Genomic DNA, 27,025 nt, shown 5'->3' with positions numbered 1-27,025 from the left:
TCAGAATCATTCATTCATAATTAAATGATATATATACATATGTATAAATTGTTTGAATCACATTAGAAATTGCTTTTGTAGAACAGTGAACAAAAAGGCACTGTTAAGAAGTATGTATTTCTTTTATCTCACACAAATGTATCATTCTAATTCTTTACAATTTTAATACATTAATAAATTCTTTTTTGTTATTTATATTAAATAATAGAATAACAATGCAATAATTTTATCATATTTTGTACATCTCTTGAAATAGTAAAACTTTTGAATATACTTTGTAATTTTTACGATACAAAGTTTAATGATATTAAACGTTTCAAACGTTTCAAATGTTTATAGTATTCATTAGTCATTGAATTTTATCTTACATTAATAAATATAGTAAATAACAAGTTTTTACATTCTTAACAATATATGATAACATAATCGTACTTGATTGTAAAGTATATAAATATTAAAAATAAAATTATACAGTATATAAGAACCATTATTTATATATGTTGTATATTCTAAATATTATGTTGATGCAGCCATAGAATATGTTATATTTTGCTATTATATTTCAAGCATAAATATTGTATAAATAATATGTACAAATCATCTTACATGATTGAGATTTATGTTTCATGTATAGATGTTTAAAGAGAATATATACAGTAGTAAAAATTTATTATACAAATTTTTTATCCATTACTTTCTGATTGAGATTTGATGATTTGTTCTTCAACATGAACAGGTTGGACTAATGAATTTTGGAACCACATCATCCAGTTACTCAAGTAATGACCTCCCAATTTATTATCAGGATTCTCCTTTATCTGCACATTGTTTAATTCTTCAAAATTGCGAACCGTTTGAAGTTCAGTGAAATTATTATTCACCGAATGACGTCCATGCATTCTTACCTCCCTTTTTCGAAGAGCATCTTTTACTAACCTTTGTTTGCGCTCCTCTTCTGTTTCAATAGCAGATCTAGTAAATCTCATTTCTCTAACTCTCAAAGCATCTCTCTTTAATCTTTCTTTTCTTTCTTCTTGTGTTTCTTTAGCATATTGATTAAGTCGAGCCTCTCTTCTCTTCGCTGATTCTCTATTTAATCTCTCTCTTCTTTGTTCAGGAGTTTCACTAGCATATAGCGAAAGCCTTTTCATTCTTCTTCTTTCTGCTTCACGATCTAACCTTTTTCTTCTGTCTTCAGGTGTTTCATTGTACATCCTGTATTCTCTTTTCCTTGCAGCTTCTGCATCTAATCTTTTTCTTCTTTGCTCTGGTGTTTCATAATACATTCTCATTTCTCGTCTTTTCGCTGCCTCCTTTGCTAATCTCTGTTGCCGCTGTTCTTCACTTTCTTGTTCATATAATTTTTTCCTTTTCTCTCTCATGCACTCTGCCTTTCTTCGTAACTTTTCTTTATAATCTTGTAACGAGTTTGATCTTATTTTCAATTGTCTTTTAGGTCTTTCAGGTTTACTTTCCTTGGTTCTTATATTATTAACATTCTCTAATGTTTGATCTTTGTGTTTGTTCAATATTGTTATTGTATCATCAATGTCAGTAGGAACTTCTTGAATCCTATCCTTGGTATTTTTTGAAACTTTTAATCGAAGATCAGTTTCATTATTTACATTGCACAACCATTCTGTACTATAAACTGTTTCTTGATCTAATTCATTTTCCTTTTTTATATTAAGATTTAGTCCTAATAGTTCACTTGGTATTGTAACTGTTGAAACATTATAATTGGTTGTTTGTATTTGTTCATTTTGATTAATAAAAACTTCAGCTATTTGATTCGTTGGTTTTTGTATTTCTATATTTATATTTTCATAATCCAAATTTTGCAAATACACTGAACTATTTAAAATACCATTGATATTACAGGTTTCATTTTGTTGTGTAATATTTAATGCTGAGTTTGGATTATTTAAATTATTTGTATTTTGTATACTGCTTTTGTTGTTTATATTTGATTCTTCATTGTTATTAATTGTACCACATCCTTTGCTTTCTTTAATTTCAATAGAACAAAAATTTTGTGCTGCATTAATTATTTCAATATCATTAAAATCCGTCTCATGTTCATCATTCTCTTGTTTAATGTAAACAGGAATAAAGTCAATGGAACAATCTCTTATCTGTACACTAGTTTCAGTCAATTCCATGACCTTACAATCCAATAAATGGCATCAGATACTGAAATATTTAAGAAACAAATAAACTAGACTAAAAACAAATGTATCTGTAATAAATTTAAAAATTACATTGATATGTAGATAAGATATGTAAATGGTATATAATGTGAGACATTTATAATGTTCAGAATACTTAAAATATTTATTTAAAAGATATCGAATCGAGGTACATAGCATTTATGTTAAAATTTCTATAAGAATAATTAAAAATTGTATTTTCATTGATAAAGAATATTAAAATTAGGAACTGAAGTATCAAACTATAAACTTTACCTGTGCATCGTCTGCTTATGACAGCTGATTCAAAGATGATGCTGCAAGCGTTTAGAACATATTCATTTTTGCTGCAGGTCGCAGACTTCAACCGTTATCATTTTCCTCTGTGTCACATGTTAATGCGATATAGTCGATAGAACAGATCAGTAGCCATAAATTTGACTGTTTAACTCTGCACGGAATTAATTTGCACGTCGTGCTACTTGCTGTTCGTCTATCCACGTCGGTCGACATTAGGTTTATTCGCATTGACTGCGCTAGCTGCACTTGCGCAAAAAGTAGAAACAACCATTGGCTAATTCTTGTCGTTCTGAAAACGCAGCCAATGTTTTCCGTATAAATCGCATAAGTATTGAAATGAATTGACCAATCACTAAAAATGATTTAAAAAAGGGAAGATATCGAAATGGAATGCGTATGCGCAGATCAGTTATTTTAGTTTCGCGCGTTCGGTCGAAAATATGACGCTATTGTATTCGATATTATAATTCAGTCGTGTAATTCAATTGCGTAATTCAATTCCGTGAATATTCGCAATTGTCGAGTGTTTTCCGCAAAGACATTAATGAGTATAAGCATTTTTCGTCGAATTTAAGTTTGTGAGAAGTGATATTTTATATATTGTTAAGGCTATGTAGTTATCAGATTTGCCAGAATGATTTGTGAGTAAATATTTTTGTTATGTTCAGTTTACATGTTATAAGTAGATTGTGGATTTCTATGCGAATTTATATTTTTATGAACACAAAGAAATGGAAGTTACTACTATACTACATATACTATACTACTATATATATGTATATCATATACTCTTGTATATTATATACATTCTGTGCATTTTTGCATTTTCAAATTCTACATAAATGCACAAAAATCCGCAATCTACATATAAATATTGTAGAACTTCATATCTATGAACATTTATTAATAATTTAGATGAATTAATGTTTTATAGTTTTAATTAATATTGCATACGTATATTCGGCTTAACGATATTTAAATATATTTTATACGATATTGTTAATATATTTTATATATTAATATATTTTATACGAACATTGGAATTGGGGGATAGAGATTCCCTAATGAAATTTATGAAAAAACGAAATTAAAAATTACTATTGAAGTTGAAAGAGGTTATTTTTAAAATTTATCTTAGAGGCCATTAATCCCCAAAATACGAAGATTGCAATTCTTTATTCTTATAATTCATTAGTTTCTTTCACGTTTATAAATTTTATACAAAATTTAAGTTCACTGGAATTTGTCTTTTTCACGTATATATTTGCTATACATTTATTACTTGTTTCTTTTTCGCATCTATGTATATATCCATTTCTATATCGTGAAATACAATTACGTGAAAATAGCTATTAATATTTCTTATTTGAGTAAAATATGATTATGTCCTAGAGTCTGTTTCTTTACTTAATATTAATAAGTAGACTGCGGATTTCTATAGATTTATAGGAAATTTGAAGGTACAAAATTGCACAGAACACACATATGAAATATATGAAAAAATATATAAAATGCTCAAACCATAATGCTTTGCATAATATTTGGCGAGTGAAGTAATTTTCTATTGAGTTTTCATTTTTTAAATAATATTCTCAAAAATATTAATTTGCTTAAAAACACGTACTTTACTAACCAATTAGGATTAAATTTGGGTGAGATCAACGATTTTCAATCAGTGTGCCGCGAGAGGATCACAGGAGTGCCGCGAGAATTTTTAAGACATGCAATACCTAACTAAGTACATATTTAGTTAGGACCATTGATCTTCTTTTCTCAGAAATTGTCAAATAAAGAAATGACAACAATCAAAACACTAACTGTCTAATGTGGATGTCTTGAACCAAATATAATTCATAATATATTTTCTGGAGTACTGCACAATTGTAACAATTAGTTTAGTTAGTAATTTAGTTAGGTTAGTGGCATGTAATAAGAAAGGTTGAAAATCGCTAGATTAAATTGTCGCTGATCGAGAATTTTTCGTTCAATCTTTCATCTATTGTTGCGTATTGTTGCCAATGCTCGTTCAGCTCTATCAATAAATGTCACCAGTATTCGAACGTCCTCTCTTCATATGAGAATCTTACTTTACCATCGCGGACATACATATAGCGTCGCGGTGGGACGATTCAGAAGCGGATAATGTTTTTGTTGGCCGCTACGTGCTCTGATAATTAAGACATTTCCATTTAAAGTTGACGTCCGGTGACGTGCGGAGATGCGCCTGGAGCACGTTCGTTTTCGGCGGTCCACGCTTCAGAAAAACCTAATCCTCATGCATTGTGTTGATAATTAATGGTGTATGATCGAGGGTTCCGTTCCTGGAACGAGGGAACGTAGCTGTATAAGAAAGGAACGGTACGTATGTATCTATCGCGAGAAAGATTTATTAGTTTCGCGTAACAGCGAGAGATCCAATGTTCGATACTCTATATACTATACGATAACGTGCGGTATTTGAGGAAATAATTGAACCTTTATGTCTTGATTAATATTTATCTACATTTTTTTAACAATAAAAAATTGTGTCTCTTACTTTTGAAATAAACATAGTTACCTCGTTTAGCTACAAATTGAGCACAAGTGCAGCTATTTTTAGAAAGTATGTTTATCTTTTAATATATAACTTACAGAGTAAAAATTTTGTAAATGATCGTCAAAATTTACAAAAAATTATTTTGTACAATCTAGAGAATAATATTTATTTTCAAAGAATTTATTTAAGGTGTGCGTATTTTCTGATCACTTTTAGGTAGAAAAAATGACAGCTCATAACCTATTAACCAGGTCATTTCTTAACCAGTAACTTCTATAATCATAGGGTTGATAGAATTAATATAAGTAACAAAATTAAATAGTCGTAGAAAATATATTAAATATAAATTAATTTCAATCATATCGATTTTAATTTTTACAAATATAAATACGATACAATTTTTCTTTGATAGAAATGATACGACGACCTATCAATAAAAATGTTGATATTTTCTAGAAATTTGGATTCGAATGACGAGTCAACTCGGTCTCCCTTGTTAATAGGTTAAAAATGGCATGATTAATTGTAAATCATAGGAAGTAATTCATAAGAGTAGCGGTGAATAAAAAATTGTGATACAAGATTGAAATTAAATGACATTAAGAAAATTATTCCCCTGTCAACTATTTCTCGCGGATAATTGCATTAGGTGATGGGTTACGATCCGTGAAGCGTAATTTACGACGGGATCCCCGCCGGTTATCCAAGCGTGGTTACAGCGCCAAATTCGAATGCAGAACGAGTCACGGCGGAATGTTGGCAGGTTCTTTTCATCTTGGCTTGACAAAATCATTAGGGGACTAAATCCAATAAAGGGGGCTGGTCCCTTGCTTGTTCAGGGATCCCGACGTAAGAAAACATTCTCGGTGAGGTGATCGGTTGCATCGTAATCGGTATCAATGATATATTTACGAGAGATGGCGCGTCAGTAGTTCAAAACTTATCTATAATATACGTATGTGTGTGTGTGTGTGTGTGTGTGTGTATGTATGTATGTATGTATGTATGTATGTATGTATGTATGTACGTACGTGTATAATGGCGTTGGTATTGTAAATTATACGTTAATGCTACATCTGATAAAAAGTATACGTTGTTACAATATAAATATTGAAAGAGATTTCTGAAGGGAAATTACAAAATTTTTTGAAATTATCAATACATTTATAAGTTATTAATAATTAAAAAATTGTCAGTCTTTCAAGTTAGATGAAAAATTTGTTTTTAGTTTACTTTTCTTTCACAAAACTTGCAATTTAATAGTACCATGTTTTTCGTTTTCAATAGACAATTGTTACGTTGCACCATTGTTCATAAGATTTATGGTTTCGATCGATGGTAGGTTGGCAAATAATATTTGTATTTATTTTCATAGAAAGTAAAATCACAAATGTGTTTGTTTGTTAAAAAATTTGAGCTTCCAAACGCGACAGAGACACGATATACGTAGTTGTAAAATGATATATTTAAATATAGAGATTTTAATCATCCTTGACGATTATCAGAAGTGATACGAAACTGATACATCATCGATGCGCGTAAATCAAATTTAACGCGTGTAGTGGTTGATCCTGCTCGCACCGTTCTTCCTTTCTAAATATTCTTTTTGCGGTACTCCTTGCTATTAAATTAGCAAGACTAAGGCCTTAAATAATTCCCTGGCACGTTTCATTCGACGCCACGTGTTCGAGGGAACCGGTTCTAATGATGCTTACAAAACATGCTCGCAAGTGAAGGAAAAGGAGCGTTCCTAAACACAATCGGCAACTTGTTTTGTCTTTTTTTATAATCGTTGCATCAGCTTAATCGAATATCTTTTTAATTAGAAGATATTTAACACGATATAACTAATCATCGTAATTAAACGTTTACACAATGTTTTACGGATTGTATTTGGTAGTTTTTTTTCGTTTTATTTACAACAATCGATGGTATAGTTATTTATTTGTTGATTGAAAATTTATACATGGTAATAACGTGACAAATAGGTAAGAGATTTAGAAACGAATTTTTTCATTGATATACAGATATTTCCAGAGGTTTCAATAGTCTTTTTACTAATTTTCTATTAATTCTTGGTTATTGAGTTGACTTCTTGTAGTCAGTTTTAATGTCAAGACATAAAAAAAATTAGCAGTATTCTAGATTGAAAAGATCTTAACGTTTTAGGGTTCTAGATCTAGTACGTAAAACTTAATGTTACAAGGCATTATATTTTTCTTAAGATTGGGATATCTTTTAATTTTAGAAAAATACGATACAGTCAAAAAATGACTGAGAAAACGCAATAGAGTAAACGCAATAAATAGCAATACATGAAGCTAAAATTAGTTATCGTTATAGATTCTATTAAGAGCAGCACTAGTTTAATGTTATTGTCTTTTCGGTTCACCATCTCATCGGTATACTTCTTTACAATGCTGACCAAAGGAATCCGTTTGTTTCTTCTCAAGCTGAATACAAACAGCACGGCTAATAATCGGCCGAAAGTTGGAACTTTTTAACAGGACATTAGTCCGTTAAGAGGGTTATATAGCGCGTGATAAAAAGCAAAGCTCGTAGGAGCGAGGGATCGTTGGACAAAGCTCGATGCCGAAGAAAGGAAAGTTAGAGCGATAAACGATCGAATCTGGTCTGGCGGGGGCATTTAAAAGATCTGCCCGAAACGACACTCTCTAACGAATCGTACGTGGATCGGTCTAGAAACAGGAATCGCATGAGCATCGGCTTCTCCGCCATCGGAGATTGGCCTGGAGGCTCTGCTTGATGTATGATCGGCGCAGAAATGGCTGTCGTCGCGAGGCCGCGTCCCAATAAATCTCTCGGCTTTTTCTCCGCGGACGGACTTGTCGTTCGCGTATAAATGTATCGTTTTCATCAATATTTATGTCGGGGAGGGAGGGTAGACCAATTGGACCGAAGTTCTGTTGGCCTGCCATAGCGGAACGTCGTCGTTGGGACGATACTACGACCACTTTGGACTGACTGCCATCGGCTTTGCCTTCTCCATCCGATAATAAAGATATCCATTATACCCGCCGGCTTCTTCTTTCCCGGCCAAACATTTCGTTTTGTCGGCCTCGATGCGTCCTCTTGTCTTCCGTTCTCGTTGCGGATTCTACCACCCTTCCAACGCACTCTCCTCGCTGTACGATGAATATATGCATCGTAAATACGCTCTATCATGCGAAGCCTACCTGCGTCTATATTGTTAATTGCATCGTTCTAGCTGAGCTTTTCAGGATTAATCCAATCTTCCTGGATTTCCATTATATCATACAGTTAGATAGATAATATGGAATATTGGATTTGTATTCAGACACGTCGAATACGTCAGAAGTGAATTCACATTCAAAGTAGATTCGACGTAGGAAGAAGCGAAGACAAAAATTGAAAATAAAAGATCTTTTAAACATACGGATAAATAAATTGTTCAATAATCTATCTACATGTATATTGCTAAACGGGTGGCGTGGTTCTAACTGAGTTTCTCAGGATCGATTAATCCGATCTTCCCGGATTTGCATTACATCGTGTAGTTATAAGCAACATATACAGGGTGGTTGGTAACTGATGGTACAAGCGGAAAGGGGGTGATTCTACGCGAAAAAAGAAGTCGAAAATATGGAATAAAAATTTTTCATTCGAGGTTTTGTTTTCAAGAAAATCGACTTTGAATTTTCGCTCGGTACGCGTGCAGTATGTTATAATGGATCTCACTGTAGATCGTTGTCTCGATAGAAAAATTAAAAAAAAAGAATAGAAAAAAAATTGTTATTACCAACCACCCTGTATATCAAAATATCAAAATCGAATGCATCAAACGCAAAATAGATACAATACGGATGAAACTAAATATTGCCAAAGTATGCTGAACTTGTGTTTCTTTATTGCAAATTTGTTGCAAATTAATGAGAAAGCATATTCGATATCCCATAAACACTAACATAACGTGGTTCTATGAAAATTTTATTTGTTTCATGGAAGAGAGTAACACAGAGTGAAATAGCACCGATTTACAGTATCGTACATACTTACTTATATGTATGTATGTCATTTAATTCCATTCGATTAAGTCGCATTCGAAGCAAAGTAAGAGTTTTCTTACGACGTTTTATCCGAAGTCAGTCAGTTTCAGTTTCCTTCGAAGTTTCTTTCGAAGTTCTTGCAAGAACGTGGATATACAGCGTGTCGATTCAACAGTAGACAGGTCGAGAATATGGTAGACAAACAGCATTGCATTCTCTCCGTGCATGGTACGAGTTGCAAAAGAAAAAATTCTCTTCATATGCCGTATAATTTCCTTTTGATAACCTGCTATACCAATTGCTTTGTAAAAAGACACCGCAAAGAACATGGCAACGTACTAACGAGTTTGTTAGTTGCAAGTAGCTACTTTAGTCGGTTGTTACGCAAAAAGAAGGCCAAAGTTAATATTTTATTGTTTCTTCTCTTCTATTTATCCAGCTTAACGAGGCTGTGTGTACAAAAGCTATTAATGAGTTAAAATTTCTGTTTAAACCTGTTTAGCGGTTAATGTGTGACAGTATGCGTGTTATAGCAACGAGTAAAATGAAAGGAATTGATTTTCCAAAAATATTTTCATTCAAAGCTGCAATAGTTATCTTCAAAAAATTTCACACAAAAATTTTATATAACAACGTAGTTGGTGATATCCTACATTTCCACGGTTATGTGGTCGTTTTACTGAAAATAGCGTTTTTTGAACCTATCACATTGCTTGAAAACTGCTTGGTCAATTTGGTACATGGAATCTCCTATCTAATTCTTCACTGAACACGTTCAAATTCTATTCTCTCCAAGATGAAGTTTTAAACGATTACACTTTTCGCTTATTTCCACAAGCAGACTGACCGACTGTTGATCGTTCGCGTTTATTCTGTCGGTGATTAGTTAAATTCACGTATACATAGTAAATAAACTTTTAAATTTCATTTTGCCGGAAAGAAGACTGTACGAACAAATTTTATTCTATCTTCGCGACTTATTTCGACGTGACTCTTCGCATTCCTTGTAATTATAAATAAAATTGTATACGCGTTATTATAAAGTTAAAGTGGCACACTCGCGGTATCCTTTTCGACCGAAGCCATCAAAAGTTCGACAAAAAAAAAAAAAGAAAAAACGATAAGGTGTGTGATTAACGTAACGTACGCGGGTTTATTCGTCCACGTCGCGGAAATAATAAGGAAACTGATAGAAATTGCAGCGAAATTGTCGATATTGATTATCGACATGTTCGTGCGACATTAGTATGTCTTCATTACACACAGCGATGTTAATAACATTTCATTCAACTATGTAGAATAATATTTCTCGTAAGTGTAGTACGCATTGTCGTGCTGATTTGTATACTGGCATGAGCAATCAAGAAGCGCTGACCGTACCTTTTCTTCGGACTGTCTTTCGGATTGAGATTGATGCTTCGTTATTGATCATTTCAAGATACTTAAATGTAATCGAAATTGAATTGCACGAAGCAAGGAAGTCTCATTTCCACAATCAATTTTGTAGTCAGAGTTTCTCCTTAGAATTCCCGTTTCGCATGTGGGAAAACTTTTAATTCGTACTATCTAATGCCGAATAATTTATTATGCATATAGAAATAGAAATCTGTATGTTGCGTTGAATATATTTAATAGAAAACGCCTCATTGTAGACGATAGATTCATTTTGATTTTTTAAAAATTACGAAACATCTAATTACGTATGTTATTCAGTTAGCAAATTGTGCTTTTCATTTAACTAATTTTAAATCATTTATCTTCTTTTACGTTCTGAAGATTCTCAATATAGAAAAATTAATAAAATTCGCCACGCTTCCTTTCAGTTGGAAAATTATAACTTTTCTGAATGATGTGAGCAGGTAAAAATCATGTCCTTGAATTAGGTAGTCCTTGCAAGTAAAACGAAATAATTCCTTTTTCTCCTAAGCGGATGCTTGAACGAGTACATTATCTTTATTTATACTTAGCTGTCAATGTTACACATCTTGTGTCTACCTTTCTCACACATATATATGTTATAACGAAGCTAATTATAGAGTACATACGACGTGAAAAAAAATGTCAAATATTCCAAATAATCTGCCGATTACAACGTTTAGTAAACGAAAAAAAGTATCTAGAACGCGACGAAGAATCCGAATATTTGTTATGACACAGGTACACACATATGTATAAACTATGACGATAAGATAAAGACAGGGCACGAAGAACACGCGATCCTGCAACTTAAAGAAAGATGTGCTCGCTCAACATCACCTAAAATTAATCTCAAAGTACATTTTATTCTACGCGTACTATCTAATTTTCTCTTACGACGTTCCTTTTTATCTCTAACCATTAGCATAAACGCAGATGTTAGCAACGAACCCGTTTGTCCAAATTTTTATCAAACTGCAACTTGAACAACAGCCTTTTTCAGCCTCTTGCCGATGTACAAATTAGAGCAGAATGGCGTGTTAGTATAAAAGCAAGGATGGCAGTGACGTGTAGAGAGAAAAACAGCGACGAAGCGACAGAAGGGTAGAGGGTAGAACGCGAGCAGAGATAGATCGAATCGTTGAATAGAAGAGAAGAGAGTTGTACCGTTGAAAAGGACGTTGAGAGGTCGTCGTGCGCGTTTCCATGTTTTCTGTCGGTTCGATGCTACGTTTTTGCCGTTTTTTCACAGACAAGTCTCCTTTCATCCGCGCCACTGTCTCCCGCTGACACAATGCCGCTGGCATTAGAAGCAGATAATAATATAGGAGTTGGCCAGCTCGCTCGACACCCCGAGTCCGCCGCGAGAGGTGATTGTGTGTGCACACGATTTAAGAAGGGGTGAGGTGCAGGCCCGATGGTTCGTGGTTCATTTTCTCCGTCGGTCGCCGATCTTCATCATCACCATCGTCTCACTTGGCCTGTCCTTTTTCTTCCTTCTTTTTTCTCTCTTCGCCTCTTTTTCTCTCTCTGCGTCTATCTTCCACTATTCGTTTTCTCGGCTCTTCTCATCGTCACGCGTCTCTGATGCGGTTTCGTGTCTCGTGTGTGGAAGGCCATCGTCACGGTGGTTTTTCAAATGATTCGCTATACAAACGCCGCGGATCAGCCGCCGCTTCATCGCGTTTTATTTGGTGGTCCATCACGATAGAAATCGTGACACGCATTCGTCCTTCCAGGTATATACTCTGTAAACAGTCCGTCTTCGTGGGATTGATCGAAGGGATCCGGTGTTACAGATGGTCCTTAATTTAATCGAAAGCTGTTCGCGGCATGTCGGCCGGGTCTCTGTTCAAATTAAATTGGTGTTTTAACGCCGAGTGACTTTCGTTTTGTTACTGCAGTACCGTTTCACCGGTCTTAATCGACGCGAATCGTTGTGAACCGTTCGCTCGATGTTAACGGATGTGGATCGCTTGATCGATATTAATATTTCGCTATTTTCAATTTCTAATCGTTTGTCGAATTAATGTACATTGGGTTAACACGCACGTATATTGATTTTACTTTGTGGTATCTAAATTAGAAAAAGTGTAGGAAACGAGAAATTGCCGATGAAAGATGGTGGTCTTTACGCGTAGGAAAACAGAGGATTTGAGTTTTAAGGCAAATACGTGGAACAGTACAACATTTGATAAGTATCGGATTGAAATCTAGCAATTGTCGATCAAAGTGTAAATTAAAGTTACATTTAGATTTACTGACATTCTGAAGTAGTTGCGTTCTTCGAGCTTCTTTATATAACAAAGTAAGAGTTGAAAAGATTGTATACTCTTTTCGTGTTTGTAAGAAAAGAAAATTCGTATGATAAATTTAAGAATTGTTAATGAAACGTACAAAGGACAGGTGTTTGTAAATTCAAAGAATGTGAAATTCTAATTTTAAAGAAATGGTATTCAGAAATTCGTAATTAAATAAGGTGTTTTACTTTGTACGGTAAAAATTTTGAGAAGGCTATCAAGGGAACCATATCTTTTTACTCGAATTTCAGAAAAAAGTTATCTGATGATCTGATACGCGAAAGAGTCCCCCAAAAAAGTTAGAGAAAATGATTGAATTACACAGCTGAAATGATAATAATATGTCTAAAACTGTGTGTGGTCCAGAGGTATTCATTTTTTTATCTATCAGTGTCAATTTGCAGCATAACACTTGCTATTACAGTAAAGTAATTCCAGCGATGATGGAGATTTGAGATTTGTTCATTGGTTGTGCTGAATCACTAAGGGAAACGTATAGAGAGGGTTGTAGATGTCATTTAGACTATTGGATTTGCAAAAGTTGTATTACGAGAATTTTAAATTACTGCTTTCCATTCGTTAACTTTTTTTTTACGCTTGTAATATAATTTTATTAGATTGAAAGTACGAAATGTTGCTTTTTCATGAAAGATTCTCCATTATGATCATTTTTCTTCATTTTGTGTTATAACTTTCCGAAGAAAATGTAAATATACAATTCGGAAACAGTTTCTTTATTAATTTAGATTGAAGAGGAATGTAATTCTTAAGGTTATTCGACGTATAACGTATAATTATTTTTTAGCGTACATTTATTCTCTTTATTAGATATTTTGTTATAAGAACATCGATGTAGCTAATTCGTTTATGTATTTCTTATATTGCTAGTCATTTACATGATCTTCCACAATATTATGATATTACCTTCGTTCTATTTTTTTCTTTATTTCGTGTTTCGTCATATGTAAACTCCACGTTAAGAAGTTCTTAAAGGACGACGATTCCTCCTTATTTGGATATGATATAGTGTGCCATTTGTAGTTGTAAAGTACGCTACTACGTTCGTGCTGCACGCACTTGCAATTAATATACGACGATCTTGACTTCCGTCATTGATTTCTTTTACTCGAGTTAAGCGTACAATGCGTGTGCCTATTTAACTCCGCGACGTGGTATGAATAAAAGAAAAAATCAGACAACGAATTGTCATATTTTTCTCTTTTTTATTTAACGAATATAATAATCACATATTATTTCTTTTCTTAGATAATACGCTATACTCTTTATAATAAAAGTCCTAAGAATGTGGAATTCTAAATTCAACAAGCTAAAACAATGCTCGTCTAAGTTCCAATCCAATAGACAAATATTTATTCCAAATAAATAACAATAATAAAAATAATATTCTTTCAAACAATAAATCCAAATAATCCAATCACTTAATACTTTACTTTCTTCCTAAATATTATACCATATTATATCTAAGTGATCATAACAAGTTAAGTACAGAAATTAGAAAACTAAGAACACAGAAGAAGAATATTTTTTTTACTTCCGCCTCATAGCAGAGAAAGGACTTGGTTCACAATTTTGACCTAGATACGCTCACTTATCCATTCATTCTTAGAAAAAGGATATTTTGATAGATTCTAATTAATATTTAACTCGTGTTATACAATTCGAACAGAATATACACGTACGTATATAGTATCTTATAACACGAGAGAGGATCGTTGGAAAAGTTAATCTTTCTAAGAAATAACTGTGCATAAGTGCTGTCTTCTTGTGGCTAATACCATCATATCAGCTGATGTTGCTAAAGTGGTTGCGAGAGCCACCGTTTTGATCCCTTCGGATGAAGTGATACGTATACTCCGTAATAAATTATATCTCTGGCGGGGATATCTGACCACGTAGAAGAGTCACGAAGCCGTTCCTTCCACGACGTGCATGAAACAAGATTTGTTATTAGGAGAAACATGCGCGATTCACCGCTCTTATCGTCGCCGCGCACATATCCAATTTTTTCCTTCTCCCTATGTTTGCTTCAACTTAACGGAATACGTTATTCCACTAGCTCATCCTCTACGAAAATATAACCCCTCTTCAAGTTTTTTACCAAACAGATATACGGCTACATAGTTGAATTTATCGCTTATCGGCGAGCTTCCATGTTTATAGCATTGTAATATGATTTTTTGGTTTGATTTTATATTTCTTTGAGAATCTTAATATTTACCAGATGCTGTACGATATAACACGATAATCTCAAATGGAGGATATTGAAATTTGCTTGAATAAACTCAGTATAATACGTAAAACTTCCTTTTTATTTCATTTCAAACTTTATTTCATCTTGTTCAACGTTTTCATTCGTTTGTAAATTTAGTCTCAATCATATATCAGGTACAAAAATGGCTATGAGCTATCTCATGCTGTACCGCGATAAATTTTCCTGTGATAGATCATATTTTAATATTAAATTCCTTTCTGTGGAATATAATCGAAGGATATGCTGATGTTTCTACAATTTTTTAAACGAGTCAATCTTTCCCAAAATTTAACGATTCCAACTGAGTTGCTCGTAATGTGTTATAGCGGTTAATCAATAATTAAACAAAAATTCTCATGAGGTTTCGTATATCGACAGTTGCGTATTATACTGTAATAGTTTCCTCCAATGAACAATTTAGTTTGCTGTACTTGTCATTTCCCTCGATGCAACACGCGTATAACGGTACACGGGACAATATCTGTAGAAAACACGAAACGCGCGAATGTTTTGTAAATACATACTGAAATTGCGGTTTTCAAGAATAACGAAGCTGTTGCATCAACGGTGCATCTTAACGTATCGTTGTAAAAGCCCATTTTTCACACACTTTGAACAGATATGCATTTACATGCTGTGGTATTCAAAGCGTGTTTATAATAAATGTGCTTATATCTTAAAATTATAGCGTTGCAATGCAGTTCTTTATGAAATTACAAGCGTTTCGAAAAGAAAGATCGTATTAACACATTCTCGACTGCAGGTGCAACATTCGACTACTATCTTTTTTTTTTTTTTGCAAAAGATCTCCGCGGAGATCGAGAATTCTATATTACAGTAATTAATGAGAAATAAATGTGTGAAACTTGAAAATAAGGTTTACTACGTTCCGATGATAGTATTATAAGATAAAGTGATTTTTGAATGAAATATGAGAATGAAATTTTATTTCACAGAGATTCTATAAGATAAGGATAGAAAAATTAATTTCTAAATGACGTACACTCTTTAAATAAAGAGTTCGTAATGTTACCCTGTGCACTCTATATTTAACTGTTTATCACATCGCTAATAACGAGTCCAATAATCTGTTTTCGAGCGTAGATCGTTCGAAGATTTGTTTATAATCGAATTTGCCGAATTACAATTATCACAATTACAAGACAAATTGTTCAACTTGGTCCAAATATCCCTCTGACTCGAATAACTCTTCACTATCCGAGTTGAGTCATGCAAATATCTACCAACCCTCGATGGCCTGAAAATGGCAATTTTATTTTGCATATTTCGGCATATTGTACGTACCTTGTAATGTAAATCCGCAGTTCTCTCATTACGAACGAGAAACGATAAGAAAGGTTCAAGAACGAAGAGCATCGGTACGAAAGGTAAGGGACGATCTTAATTCCATTAGAAAGTTCAGTAGCGTGACACTCATTTACTTAAACGCGGGTTGACATCCAGTGATTTCACTGTTGTGTTGCGTGTAATTACATGATCGGTTAGTAAATCTTGGAAAGTCTCTCGCGCGCGCGAAGATTGAGAAAGATGCGGAAAGGGGAAAAATTCGTGGCAAATTACACGATCTCCGTGCCGGTCATTAATGTTGCTTATATTTCATGCGACCCGTGTAAGTCGTAAGCACGTATATTATCGCGAGGTTTCTCGATGTGTAGCTGCCTACCATAAGTCATCAGAACAATGCTTCCACAGCCACATAGGTATTATTTACTCCACCTCCGTGCTCGAAGTATGATCGATACGCTCGACTAGCCTGGCCTATACTTATTACTTGTTGCCAACATATACATTGTCAAGAAATTAAGTCCTTTCCAAGTATCACCTCGTCGAATTTTTATTTTCATTCTACTTTTGTTATCTGTCATTTCTGTAGTCAGCGTTGTTTAATATCTTGTGCTCTGTGTCCAGTGTTTTTTAACTAGCGTTCCATTTGCGTGAAAAATCGAGTTTTCCTCTCTTTTTTCACATACACACTCTTATTTCGGAATAAAATCCTTCTCTGTTAGGTTCTACATAGCATTTTCGTAGTATCAAATTTTTCCAGCCATACGAAGGTAATGCTAAGTGACGTGAATTTGAATGTGCTTGGGCAAAATTAATTGGCATACAAATATGTACTATTATAAGTGCAATGACTTGCAAATACTTGTTGATACATGTACATACATGTAATAGGAATCTTTAAAATCTTTAAAATTTAAAAATAGATTTGGATATATTACGTCAATTTTGAAAAATACATTACTTTATACCGTAAAGAATACCTTCAGTTATTTAAAATTTATAATATCGAATATATTCACAAGAAGCGTATAATGTAGTGATCATTATGCGAAGCTATAAGAAACGCTGCACGACTAGAGACTTATGGATGGTAGTGTATCTTTTAACGATTGTCGTTAACAAGTGTATCGTTGCCTTTTATTCAGTATACCTTTAAACCACTTACGATTAGGTATAAATTATCTAGTACATATCGTGGTTACGACGTTAAGAAGTATGAATTATTTGTCCAGCACAGCCGTTATTATTACCTTATATTTTCCAATCTGTTAATTGATATTTAACGATCGCGTGAAATCATCGAGGTTAGTCGATCTCTCAGTTTTCTCTTATTTTTATCCCGTTTTTTCCCCTCCATCGCTTTCGTTATGTTCCATTTTCTCCAAGCGTTCATGATTATAAATTACTCTGTCTTAATTTCTGTGTAAATTCGTCTGATGCCTGACGAGGCTATGCAGACAACGACGTTCATGAAACGTCATCGCGTAATGACTTATTCAAGTTGATTGCATTCCACGTGATGACTCGTGTTTTCTCGGCTGCTTTTGCGGCTACTAACATCGAACGGGACTATTAAAAATTAGCACACCGAGTCGAATATAACGCAGCTGATTACTCGATACAATGTGGTACACGATGTAACAGTAAAGCCTTTTTTCTCGACCCGAAGAAGCACTCTTTACCGCCCGACGTAGTTCAAAGAGTAGTTTGGAATGTTACGAGCCGGAATTGGCGCTTGTAAAAGTTAGAGGAAACATGTCCGGGTTCAAACAGCCATATTTCATGAGGTGAACTCTCGTAAGAAGAGAGGAGAAACACGTTAAAGATAGGTAAACGTGGCCCTTTACAAGGTTGTGTATTTTCTTCGGACCTTCAGAAAGGATTGTAGCAGCCAACAATGTACGAACGTGGTTAACGGGGAGGGGTGGGAGGAGGAGGGGGGAAGATTGTTTATGGTACTCATTATATATGAAATTGTATGATTTTGTCAAATTCTTTATACGAGTCCTGATATGGTAGTAAGAATGTGCGACACGTTAGGTACTTAAGACAAATAAATTTGATAATTTCTTTTCCTGAGCTGTCGTGGAACGAATAAGATTGAAAACATGGTACGGATAAAATTTCGAATCGATCTATTCTTTAAAAATTAACTTGCTCGAATATGTTTCCTACATATACTAATTATTTATTCAACAAGTAAAATACTCGTACAAGATTTTAATACTTTTATATTTGCTTCTCTAAATGCTTGTTTGAACCGAAGAAGAAAGGAAAGTAACACAGATATGTGCACCCATGTATTGCAGTATCTAATCTATAATATTATCATTTGATATTTAATTTATTAATATTTGTGTTATTTTACTTCATACAATGAACGATAAAACTTAGCGGATGAAACAAATCATATGTTGCATCTTGTTAGTTGTGTGTAGAAATAGCAAAAATGACGTGTACCAAGCTTTTCCACTGACTATCTCCACTAATTTATATGAAAAAGATTAAGCAATTTTCACAAAATCGAACAAATGTATCTGACCTCTTCTTTAAATTTCTCGTTTAACATTTGATCTTTCTACACGAGTCGATTCGTAGGAAATTTTTTAAACCAATTTACGAAATATGTATGTGGCACGCTAAAGAAACACAGCGAGAAGGTGGAAGGCATTAGTTACAGGGTGCGTTTTCGTAGCAAGTTGCTGCGCCCGAGACGCGTAGAAAAATGACGACAGAGTAGAGGCAGGCGAATTTCGGTGAGCTGGACGAGTTCGAGGAACACATGTGCCGTGTTGGTAATGATCATTACCGTGTAATGACCGGACGAATCGATTGGCTTCGATCAGTGCTGCACCTTAGCGGTTCCCAACTTTCTTGCCACATTATTCGATGCTTTCGTAGAAACTAGAAACCATCTCTTTCTATAGGTCCTTTAAAAGGTACAATTTCTAGTATACGATCTTAGATCCTACGTAAATTGTAACTGGGTACAGTTCCTGTAAAATAGTCGAAGCAACTTTTAAAATGTTTCCAGACGAAAGTTTACTTTCATTTTCGCAAGACTACGATCAATTATTTCACTTCCGAATGATTATCACGATACATAGAAATATATTAGGAGTTTTGTCTCGAAAATAAAGGTAAGCGAAGTAGAATACGAAAAATAATAGCTTTTTTGAAAGCGTAATTTTTTGCAACATATCACTGCTACTGTCGTAACTTATTTATCGGTTCGTATATTTATAAGAAAGAAGAAAGGTCGAAGAAAGGAAGAAAGAAAGGCAAAGAAAGGTACATAGAATACAATCTGATTATAAGGAGATTTTTAACTTGAATCCATAAACGTGACTTTATCTTTAGAAATTTATCTCTCCTCTCCTTTGAATGTTATATATTAGCTTGTTCCTTTTATATTAATTTGCTTTATATTATTTTATCGAATATAAAACAAAAAATGTTCTGCCTCTATTATTCCCTTATAAAACGAAAGAAACTTTTGCAACGACACGATATTTCGTCAATCAAATCAAACGCTCTTCGATCGATCTGAAATCGTTTCTATCGTGCACGTTCAATTATTCTATCGTTTACTCGAAAACTATCTTACGATATATATCACGATCGAGCGCATCGTCGTGGAATCAGGTTGAAGAACACTGGCTAAGGGGATGTACGTAACCGGTACGTGCGAAGTTCGCACCTCCGCAAAGAGCGATGCGTTCGCCCTACCGCGCAACACCGCTCGTTAAACGAATTAAGTAGTTACGCTTTGTTTAATCGGGGCCACGGAGGCCTGAATTAAGTTGTTATCGCGAATTAGCTGATTATACCGAGCGCCGCGAGGTGTCGAGTTGATTTGTTGTTGCGAAATATGGCATGAGGTTTGTTTATGCTCGCCACGCCCCATACCCCTTACCGACCTTTCAGCTCGTTTACGGCTGACCTTAAAATAAGCTGCACAGACCGTTCGATCCGGGGATCCATCTCACCGCGGTTCTCTCTTTGCTCTGTTTCCATCTCGATCCTTTCGGCCCACCCCTTTCACTTCGCGAACGAGGGGATGGATAATCATTGTCTATAATGCTATGATAACACTCCGCAACCATGATATATCACTAATGGTAGAAGGCGCTCGGTTAACCGTGCTCTGCCTTTTTCGAGAAACATGATACATTTTTTTTCACCGGGCTAAAACTAATATTGACCGTGGCGCGCTATACTGCACTTTATTTTTCTTAAACAACGGTATCGCCTTTCAATAGGAAATGATCGCCGACGTTCCCCGTTAAGTTTTAGAAGGTAGTTGTTTGCGTTGTTTGGTAATAAAATTGAGGTGTTGGTTATTCATGTGAAAATTGTCTTCGCGAGTTGCTAAACCATACCGTTCGTGGGTCAATTTTTTTCTCCGTTTATCAACGAGGACAATTAAGTTTTGTATAATGGGAAAACGATGACGGTGTAGATGGATGTATAATTTGTATTTAAATATTGTAGGATATAGGATGTAAGTAGAGTAAAATAGGTAGGTATTTTAGAACGTAAAGTATCGTAACTCTTGAGTTCCAGTTTGTAAATACGAATGGTTAAAATAATGCGCATCGAGTGGTTAAAAAGTATTTGGTCATTCGAAGAAATTGATACGAATGTTCTAAAAATATTATATCTTTGAGCCGAGCAACTTCTTTCTACTCTCCACTGTCATATTAAAATATTCCCTTCTAATCATGAAACGACATTAAGCTAAAAATATCAACAAAAATGTATTTATCAAACTTTTCTCCTTACACATTTGTAATTATTCTAAAATTTGTTTATGTATCATATAATATATATGTCAATTCAACCCGATGGGCTAGGAATTGGACTTGTTCCTACATTGTTTATAAACATAAAACAAAACTAAAACTACACGTACAGACAGTGTCAATAACGTAAAAGTATATCAATTCTAAAAAATACATCAAACATATCCTCTTCCTCTTTATCTCCAAGTATTTTACATAAACATTCTCCTCGTTACGCTTCATTCAGTCGTTCGTTCCTCCATTCGATATCGACAAACGTTCGATGATCGTCGTATAATTTGACAAAGCACAGAAGGCTCATTAATTTCCTAATTAATCAGGCAATTTATATTCTAAAAATCTTGACTCGCAGCACTGCGATTCCCGGGTCGCCAATTAATCGCAGCACGGCGAGTCAGAGATAAAAAAAAAAAAACGAACGACAACAGCACGGAATGCGTACTGGAATGCCGCGTTAAGGAAACCAGGAGAGAGGAAGTAGAGGGAAGGTCATCGACGTGTCGTGTTGAAGAGCGGTAAAAGGGTTGTTGGCCATTTTCCACGAAAATTATAGCCATCTATGCGCGTAATCCCCTTTATAGCCGCGTTGCATCAAATTATAACTGCGACGGCGCGCGCTTCCAGCGTCGTCTTTTCTCTGCTTTCCTTTTCTTCCTTCCTCTTCGTCGTCGCTGTTAGGCTTTCTTCTCTTCTCGACCGTGTCCGTCGTTTTCTGCTTTTTTCCCACTGCTCGTAGGTACGCGTCCTCGAAGCCTCGTAAAACGGCACATTCCGCCAATCATCGCGGCACATCGACCAGACATGTAACCCCTCGACCCTGAGTCGCGACCTAGCTTAACTTAACCCCTAATTCCGCCACTCGATCCACGTGGACACAACGATAAATCGATAAGTCATCGCTATCGGCATACACGCGGACAAAATGTTCGCGCGCCCGCTTCCTACGCTATACGTGGACACTTGTGTGTAATAACGCGTCCTGTGACTTTGGCGCGTTGTCGTCGAGATCGAATTTTCGATGGTAAAAACCGTACTCTGGGGATGACGTTTAAGTTTCTTAAGATTCACGTGTTAGGTATTTGACATTCTGATTTTGAGATGAAAATTAGTGAAAAGCGAAGAAGTTCAATTTATTTTAATCGTTCTTTCATTATTAATGCTCGCACGGGTTATTAATTGCGTAGAAGAATGAAAATTTATAGATTGTCGTATACTTTAGATTTCGCAGCACGATTTTGACTGTGTTCGATACGTTAATCTACGTGAGATTAACTCGAACTTTGTAAGTTCAATTTATCCCGTGACAGTGAAATCAACACAGTGGTAGAAAGTGAAATTTTTCCTTCCTTATTTCTCGACTTTTATCCTAACGATTAAGTTTCGGTCGCGTTATTTATTCAAACGAGGTTTCCTCTGTATTTCTCTCTTTTCGAGTATCAATTTTATACAAATCGGGTTCTACGTAAGTCTCAGAAAAATAATTCACCCAGCTAATATATCTTTACAGTTACCTCCATTAATTAAGTTTGGTTTTTAGCGCGTTCATCGTAATAAGTTTGTTTCGCGAGGAGACGTTAATAGTTGCGATAAAAGTCCTTTCTTGGGATAAAAAGTTTATTACATATACCTAACTTTGCTGAGAATTTTTAAGTATTTATACCTTTGCCAAGAATATTTATTGGAATAATATACTTTCTTATCTACGTTCATAACTTTCATTGAAAATTTCATGCACTTTGTATGGTCAAAAAATATGTACAGAATTTCGATGAAGCTTCAAATTTATCTCACGCCATAAAGTTGCTAACCTTTTATCGCTTTGGAACTGTTTTATCGATATTTTAATCCGCAAATTTTACTCGTAGTTGAAAAACCTTCGCTCCTTTCCACATATATCATTCTGTTCAGGCTGAACGGTTTATTGGTGTATTTAAACTTCAGCTTTCGATTTAACGTAAAATCCGTTCCAAGATCTCGCGTAGCCGAGCGATTGAATGTTTAAACGTTTTAAAGCAGGTGCCTATATTTTATAGCTGCATAGAGGCACGTGTAGTTAAATTGCTGCTATTATCATGGAGATCAAACGATGGATGGATGATTGAAGATATACGAGATTTGTGCGAACTCTCGTACACCGTGCACCGATCCACACTGAACGATCGATTGCTTTTTTAAGATCACTCGGTGTTAAGGACCGCGTGCGAACAATTGTGAGAGCTAATTAAAGGTAGTTGCACAGAGCATGGGTACGTTATAATCAACCTAGTAAATTAATTTTTGATATCAGACGAGATATGCGTTTTTAAAAGAGTACACGCTTGGGATGTGTTATAATTGCTATTAACGATCAATAAAAAATCGAGGAAATTTGATTTCGCAGACAAAAGTAGTAGCAATTTCATTCAGATAGGATTTTACATATTAGTTATTTTTATTGTTATTATATTCAGTACTTGATGTGTTGTAATATTCAAATAATATCAGGTATAACATTATTATAATATAGAAATATATTTTTTGAAGAAACTGCTGAAATGAAATTAATTAGCTGCTCCAGAAGATCTTTAGGAAAGATATCGATTATTTTGCATATTATACTCGTATATAAAATCTGACTAAAAATACGTTTAATCTGCGTATCGTTAGAAGAATCGTATGCCGGAAATAAAATAAATTAAGTTCGAAATTACTTTACACTACCATTCAGAAAAATATATTTTTAGAAATATCGAGTCTGTTATCAATAGATCGTGGATCGAAGACCGTAACAAATTCTTACGAGAAGATTTTTATTTCTTGCTTTATAGCATTCCATTGCATCCACTATACTAGTTAATCATGATTAAAACTGACCGACGAATAATGGTGTTTCGATATAAATATTTCTACTCGTTGCTCGTTACATCGTTACGAGCTGAAATGTTGAACCGTAATAAAAATGTCTTTGACCCACCCTCTCGCATCTCTCGAAAACGTTCCTGGACGTTCCTCAACTCGGAATCCCGGGGATAGAAAAAGCCGCGATGGCACCGGGAGGACGTGCCAACCTGTAATTGTTCTCCGATGTAATTGCCCCCTCGGCTTCTCCAGTTCGTGCTGGAGGACCTGGAAGTCCGTGCCTCCGTCTCTCTTTGCCCTGGCAGAATTCTTAGGAGCCGATTTCGAAACAGGACGTTTATTGCGAGTCGTTTCACCATTGTGGAATCGAGTATTGTTGTTTAACGTCAATTATCTCCTGCCCGCGGAAGCGCGGTTAACAACGAAATTCTTCGTTTTCAACGTTTAACAAGATCATTCTCGCCCCTTTTCGTTACTTTGTGGTATGTTCTTGGTCAGCTGTTAACTCAACAAACTCGAGTCGCCAAACACGCAATTTTTGTACAACGCGTATATATGTAATTCATTCCACTGTAATACGTCTTTTCGTTATTTATCGAAGATTAATGCTTAACGTGATATTTTTGGAAACTCTGCGAACACTTTGACAGCTGTGAAGAAGTTTGAAATACTTTTTTTGGATCTCTCGTACACACGAAATAAGAGAATAGACTGGAGTCACTGAAGATGTAGCTTCCATCATGTTAGGTCAAAGATTATTCTTGATGCAAAATGTTTTAAAGTTATCTTACGAATGATTGGTTTCTCGATATTTTACAATTGATAATTAAGCGTTAATTAATTTCTTCGATGGATGATAATATATCTTCTGTGATTTCTTAACCGACAAGTATAAATCGACTTTTCATAATTTTCTCCAATAAAGATGTAAATCAGTAACTTTCCAGTCGTGTACGAATACAAGTCTATAATTGATATTTTTCATAGAAATATTCTAGTTGATTAAATTTTTAGTGAACAGGTGAAACAGAGAGTATAGGTGTGTAGAATTTTGTGTTCTTTCTTTCGTGTTGGCCGAGTTATATAGTTTGATTACTGTTGCAAGAAAAATGAAACAATATCGACGTAGTAAAAAATTGGTCGAAAATAGGATTGTTTTATCATCCTAAATGCGTCCCTCTATTACGTTGTAAGCTATCATTATATATTTAACGAGTATTATTTAAACGCTATCGGTGAATCTACGTAAGAGATACGCTAGCGTTACTCTATACTTTCTAAAGTGTTATGGCCTGCGATTTATCAACATTTTAATATTTCTGAAATTCATATACTCTTACAAACATGCTTTTATAAGATTATGTTGCTCTTGAAAGCAATACTTGTATGCCACGAGATCAAAATGAAATAAATGTAAAGTTGCGTTCGATAATAGCGATCAGATGAAAAGTGAAAGGTATAAGTTCAAACACGTTAAAACCTTCCGCAGTTAAATCTTCTTTTATAAAGACAAATTTACATATAACAAAACACGAATGTTATATATATACACGAACAGGTAATTCTATTCTAAAAAATAATTAGCAGAACATTTTTGCTTTTCTTTTACTTATATTAACATTTTTATACACGTTCGTAAAATTAGAGAAGCATAAAGTATATGTTTGTCACTTTTACTATGTTACTATTATTGTATTACTAAAAATATTGCATCCGTGAAGTATCTTTTAATCCTGTATTAATAAATAATGAATTATATTGTTCCTGTCACTGTCTTGAACACTTGAAATCACGTAAATCCATACTAATTAAGTTCAACTAATTTCAATAGCACATCGGTTAATATACAAACTTACGGAACATTGTGAATTCGTCATTCAGTTCCAAAAGTCTCCGATCAATTTCATACGAAGATACTTCTCGGCACCGAGCGCGAGAAAAGTGGAAAAATCAAGATCCAGCTTATCACATTAGGTTTACCATATTCAAAAGATTCTTTCGTTTTACAAGGAAATCTTGTTCTGTTACTACAAAATGGATCATACTATAATTCAATAAAATAAGAAATGTCGTGCATCTATTATTTCCCCGTAAAACGAAAGGCGCTCCTGGGACGACCTAATACACGTGGCATTCGAACATCAAAGAACGTGGATGGAGAGAAACCACGAAAGTTACGAAAGCGGTGGTGAGAAATGACGTCGCGAATGACCCGTTTGGTCGAACGTGGTAAGAAGGATCGTCCGTATCGGGGGATCGTCGATCGTGGGTCCGGAATCGGACGGAAGACGAAGTGTCACGTCCACGGATGAGCGACAACGACACGCACCGGCCGGCAAAATGACGAAACCGAGCAAAACGTAGGAGGCGTTAGACGTCGAGGAACGAGAAAGCCCTGGAAGATTGGTTGAACGAAGAAATCTCGAGATCGAGATAGAAAGAGCGAAGGAAAGGGGGCGAAAAAGGATTAAGAATAAAAGGAAACGGAGAAAGAGTAGGAGGTACAGAGTAGGGTGGATGGAAGGAGAGAAAACAGAGGTGGTTGAAGATCGGGAGAAAACTGACGACGAGGGAGTAGAAGAGGATCGAAGTAGTAGGGGCCGAGGCCTGAATCGAGAGAACAGTTCGATACGTTTATGGAGAGGTTCGAAGTCGAGGAATAAGGGCCGGGAACATAATTATCCGCCAAGTCAAGGAACCCAAAGGCCGCAGATAGAGAGAAACGCGACGCAGCACGGAGAGAGGAAAGAGTAAAAGAGAGAGGGCCGCGTGTGACAGAGAGGGCAGAGGGGGAGAAAGAAAGGGATAAGGAGTCGCAAAGAGAATCTTATTCTTTGGTGCGGCTGGAATCCGAAATGTTCGGAGGGCGCATTATCTTCTTGCCGCAGCCAGTCAGCGCCACTCGCGGATTCCATGATACGACGGTGTACACCTATACACCATTTGGCCATACGCTTATGTTACCTGCCGTTACAAGCGTGTTACATTTAAAGAATTAAATTGGACTAGTAGATCAGGTGCTTCGCCAGATACCAG

General features: G+C 35.0%; 1 protein-coding gene across 2 annotated transcripts; it reads right to left on the bottom strand.

The window, feature by feature from the left end:
• On the bottom strand, positions 1 to 2,723 carry LOC117231131 (trichohyalin-like). 2 transcript variants are annotated; one of them, XM_033489245.1, is made up of 3 exons: positions 2,466 to 2,723; positions 937 to 2,193; positions 680 to 818 (listed from the first exon to the last, which is right to left on the bottom strand). In XM_033489245.1, the coding sequence occupies exons 2-3, from the start codon at positions 2,160 to 2,162 to the stop codon at positions 815 to 817; spliced, it is 1,230 nt and encodes a 409-aa protein (XP_033345136.1). In that variant the 5' UTR covers positions 2,163 to 2,193; positions 2,466 to 2,723; the 3' UTR covers positions 680 to 814. The 2 variants fall into 2 exon arrangements, with proteins under 2 accessions (XP_033345135.1, XP_033345136.1); XM_033489244.1 differs by having other exon boundaries at positions 1 to 2,193.
• Positions 2,724 to 27,025: the final 24,302 nt, after the last annotated feature.

The sequence above is a fragment of the Bombus vosnesenskii genome, unplaced genomic scaffold (assembly GCF_011952255.1).
Source record: "Bombus vosnesenskii isolate JDL3184/JDL3185 unplaced genomic scaffold, Bvos_JDL3184-5_v1.1 scf7180000013271, whole genome shotgun sequence".
Classification (NCBI taxonomy): domain Eukaryota; kingdom Metazoa; phylum Arthropoda; class Insecta; order Hymenoptera; family Apidae; genus Bombus; species Bombus vosnesenskii.
This window is presented reverse-complemented; position numbering and strand designations above follow the sequence as displayed.

Coding starts and splice junctions, on each gene's coding strand:
- LOC117231131 (XM_033489244.1), bottom strand. CDS start 2,162: ATGGAATTGACTGAAACTAGTGTACAGATAAGAGATTGTTCCATTGAC.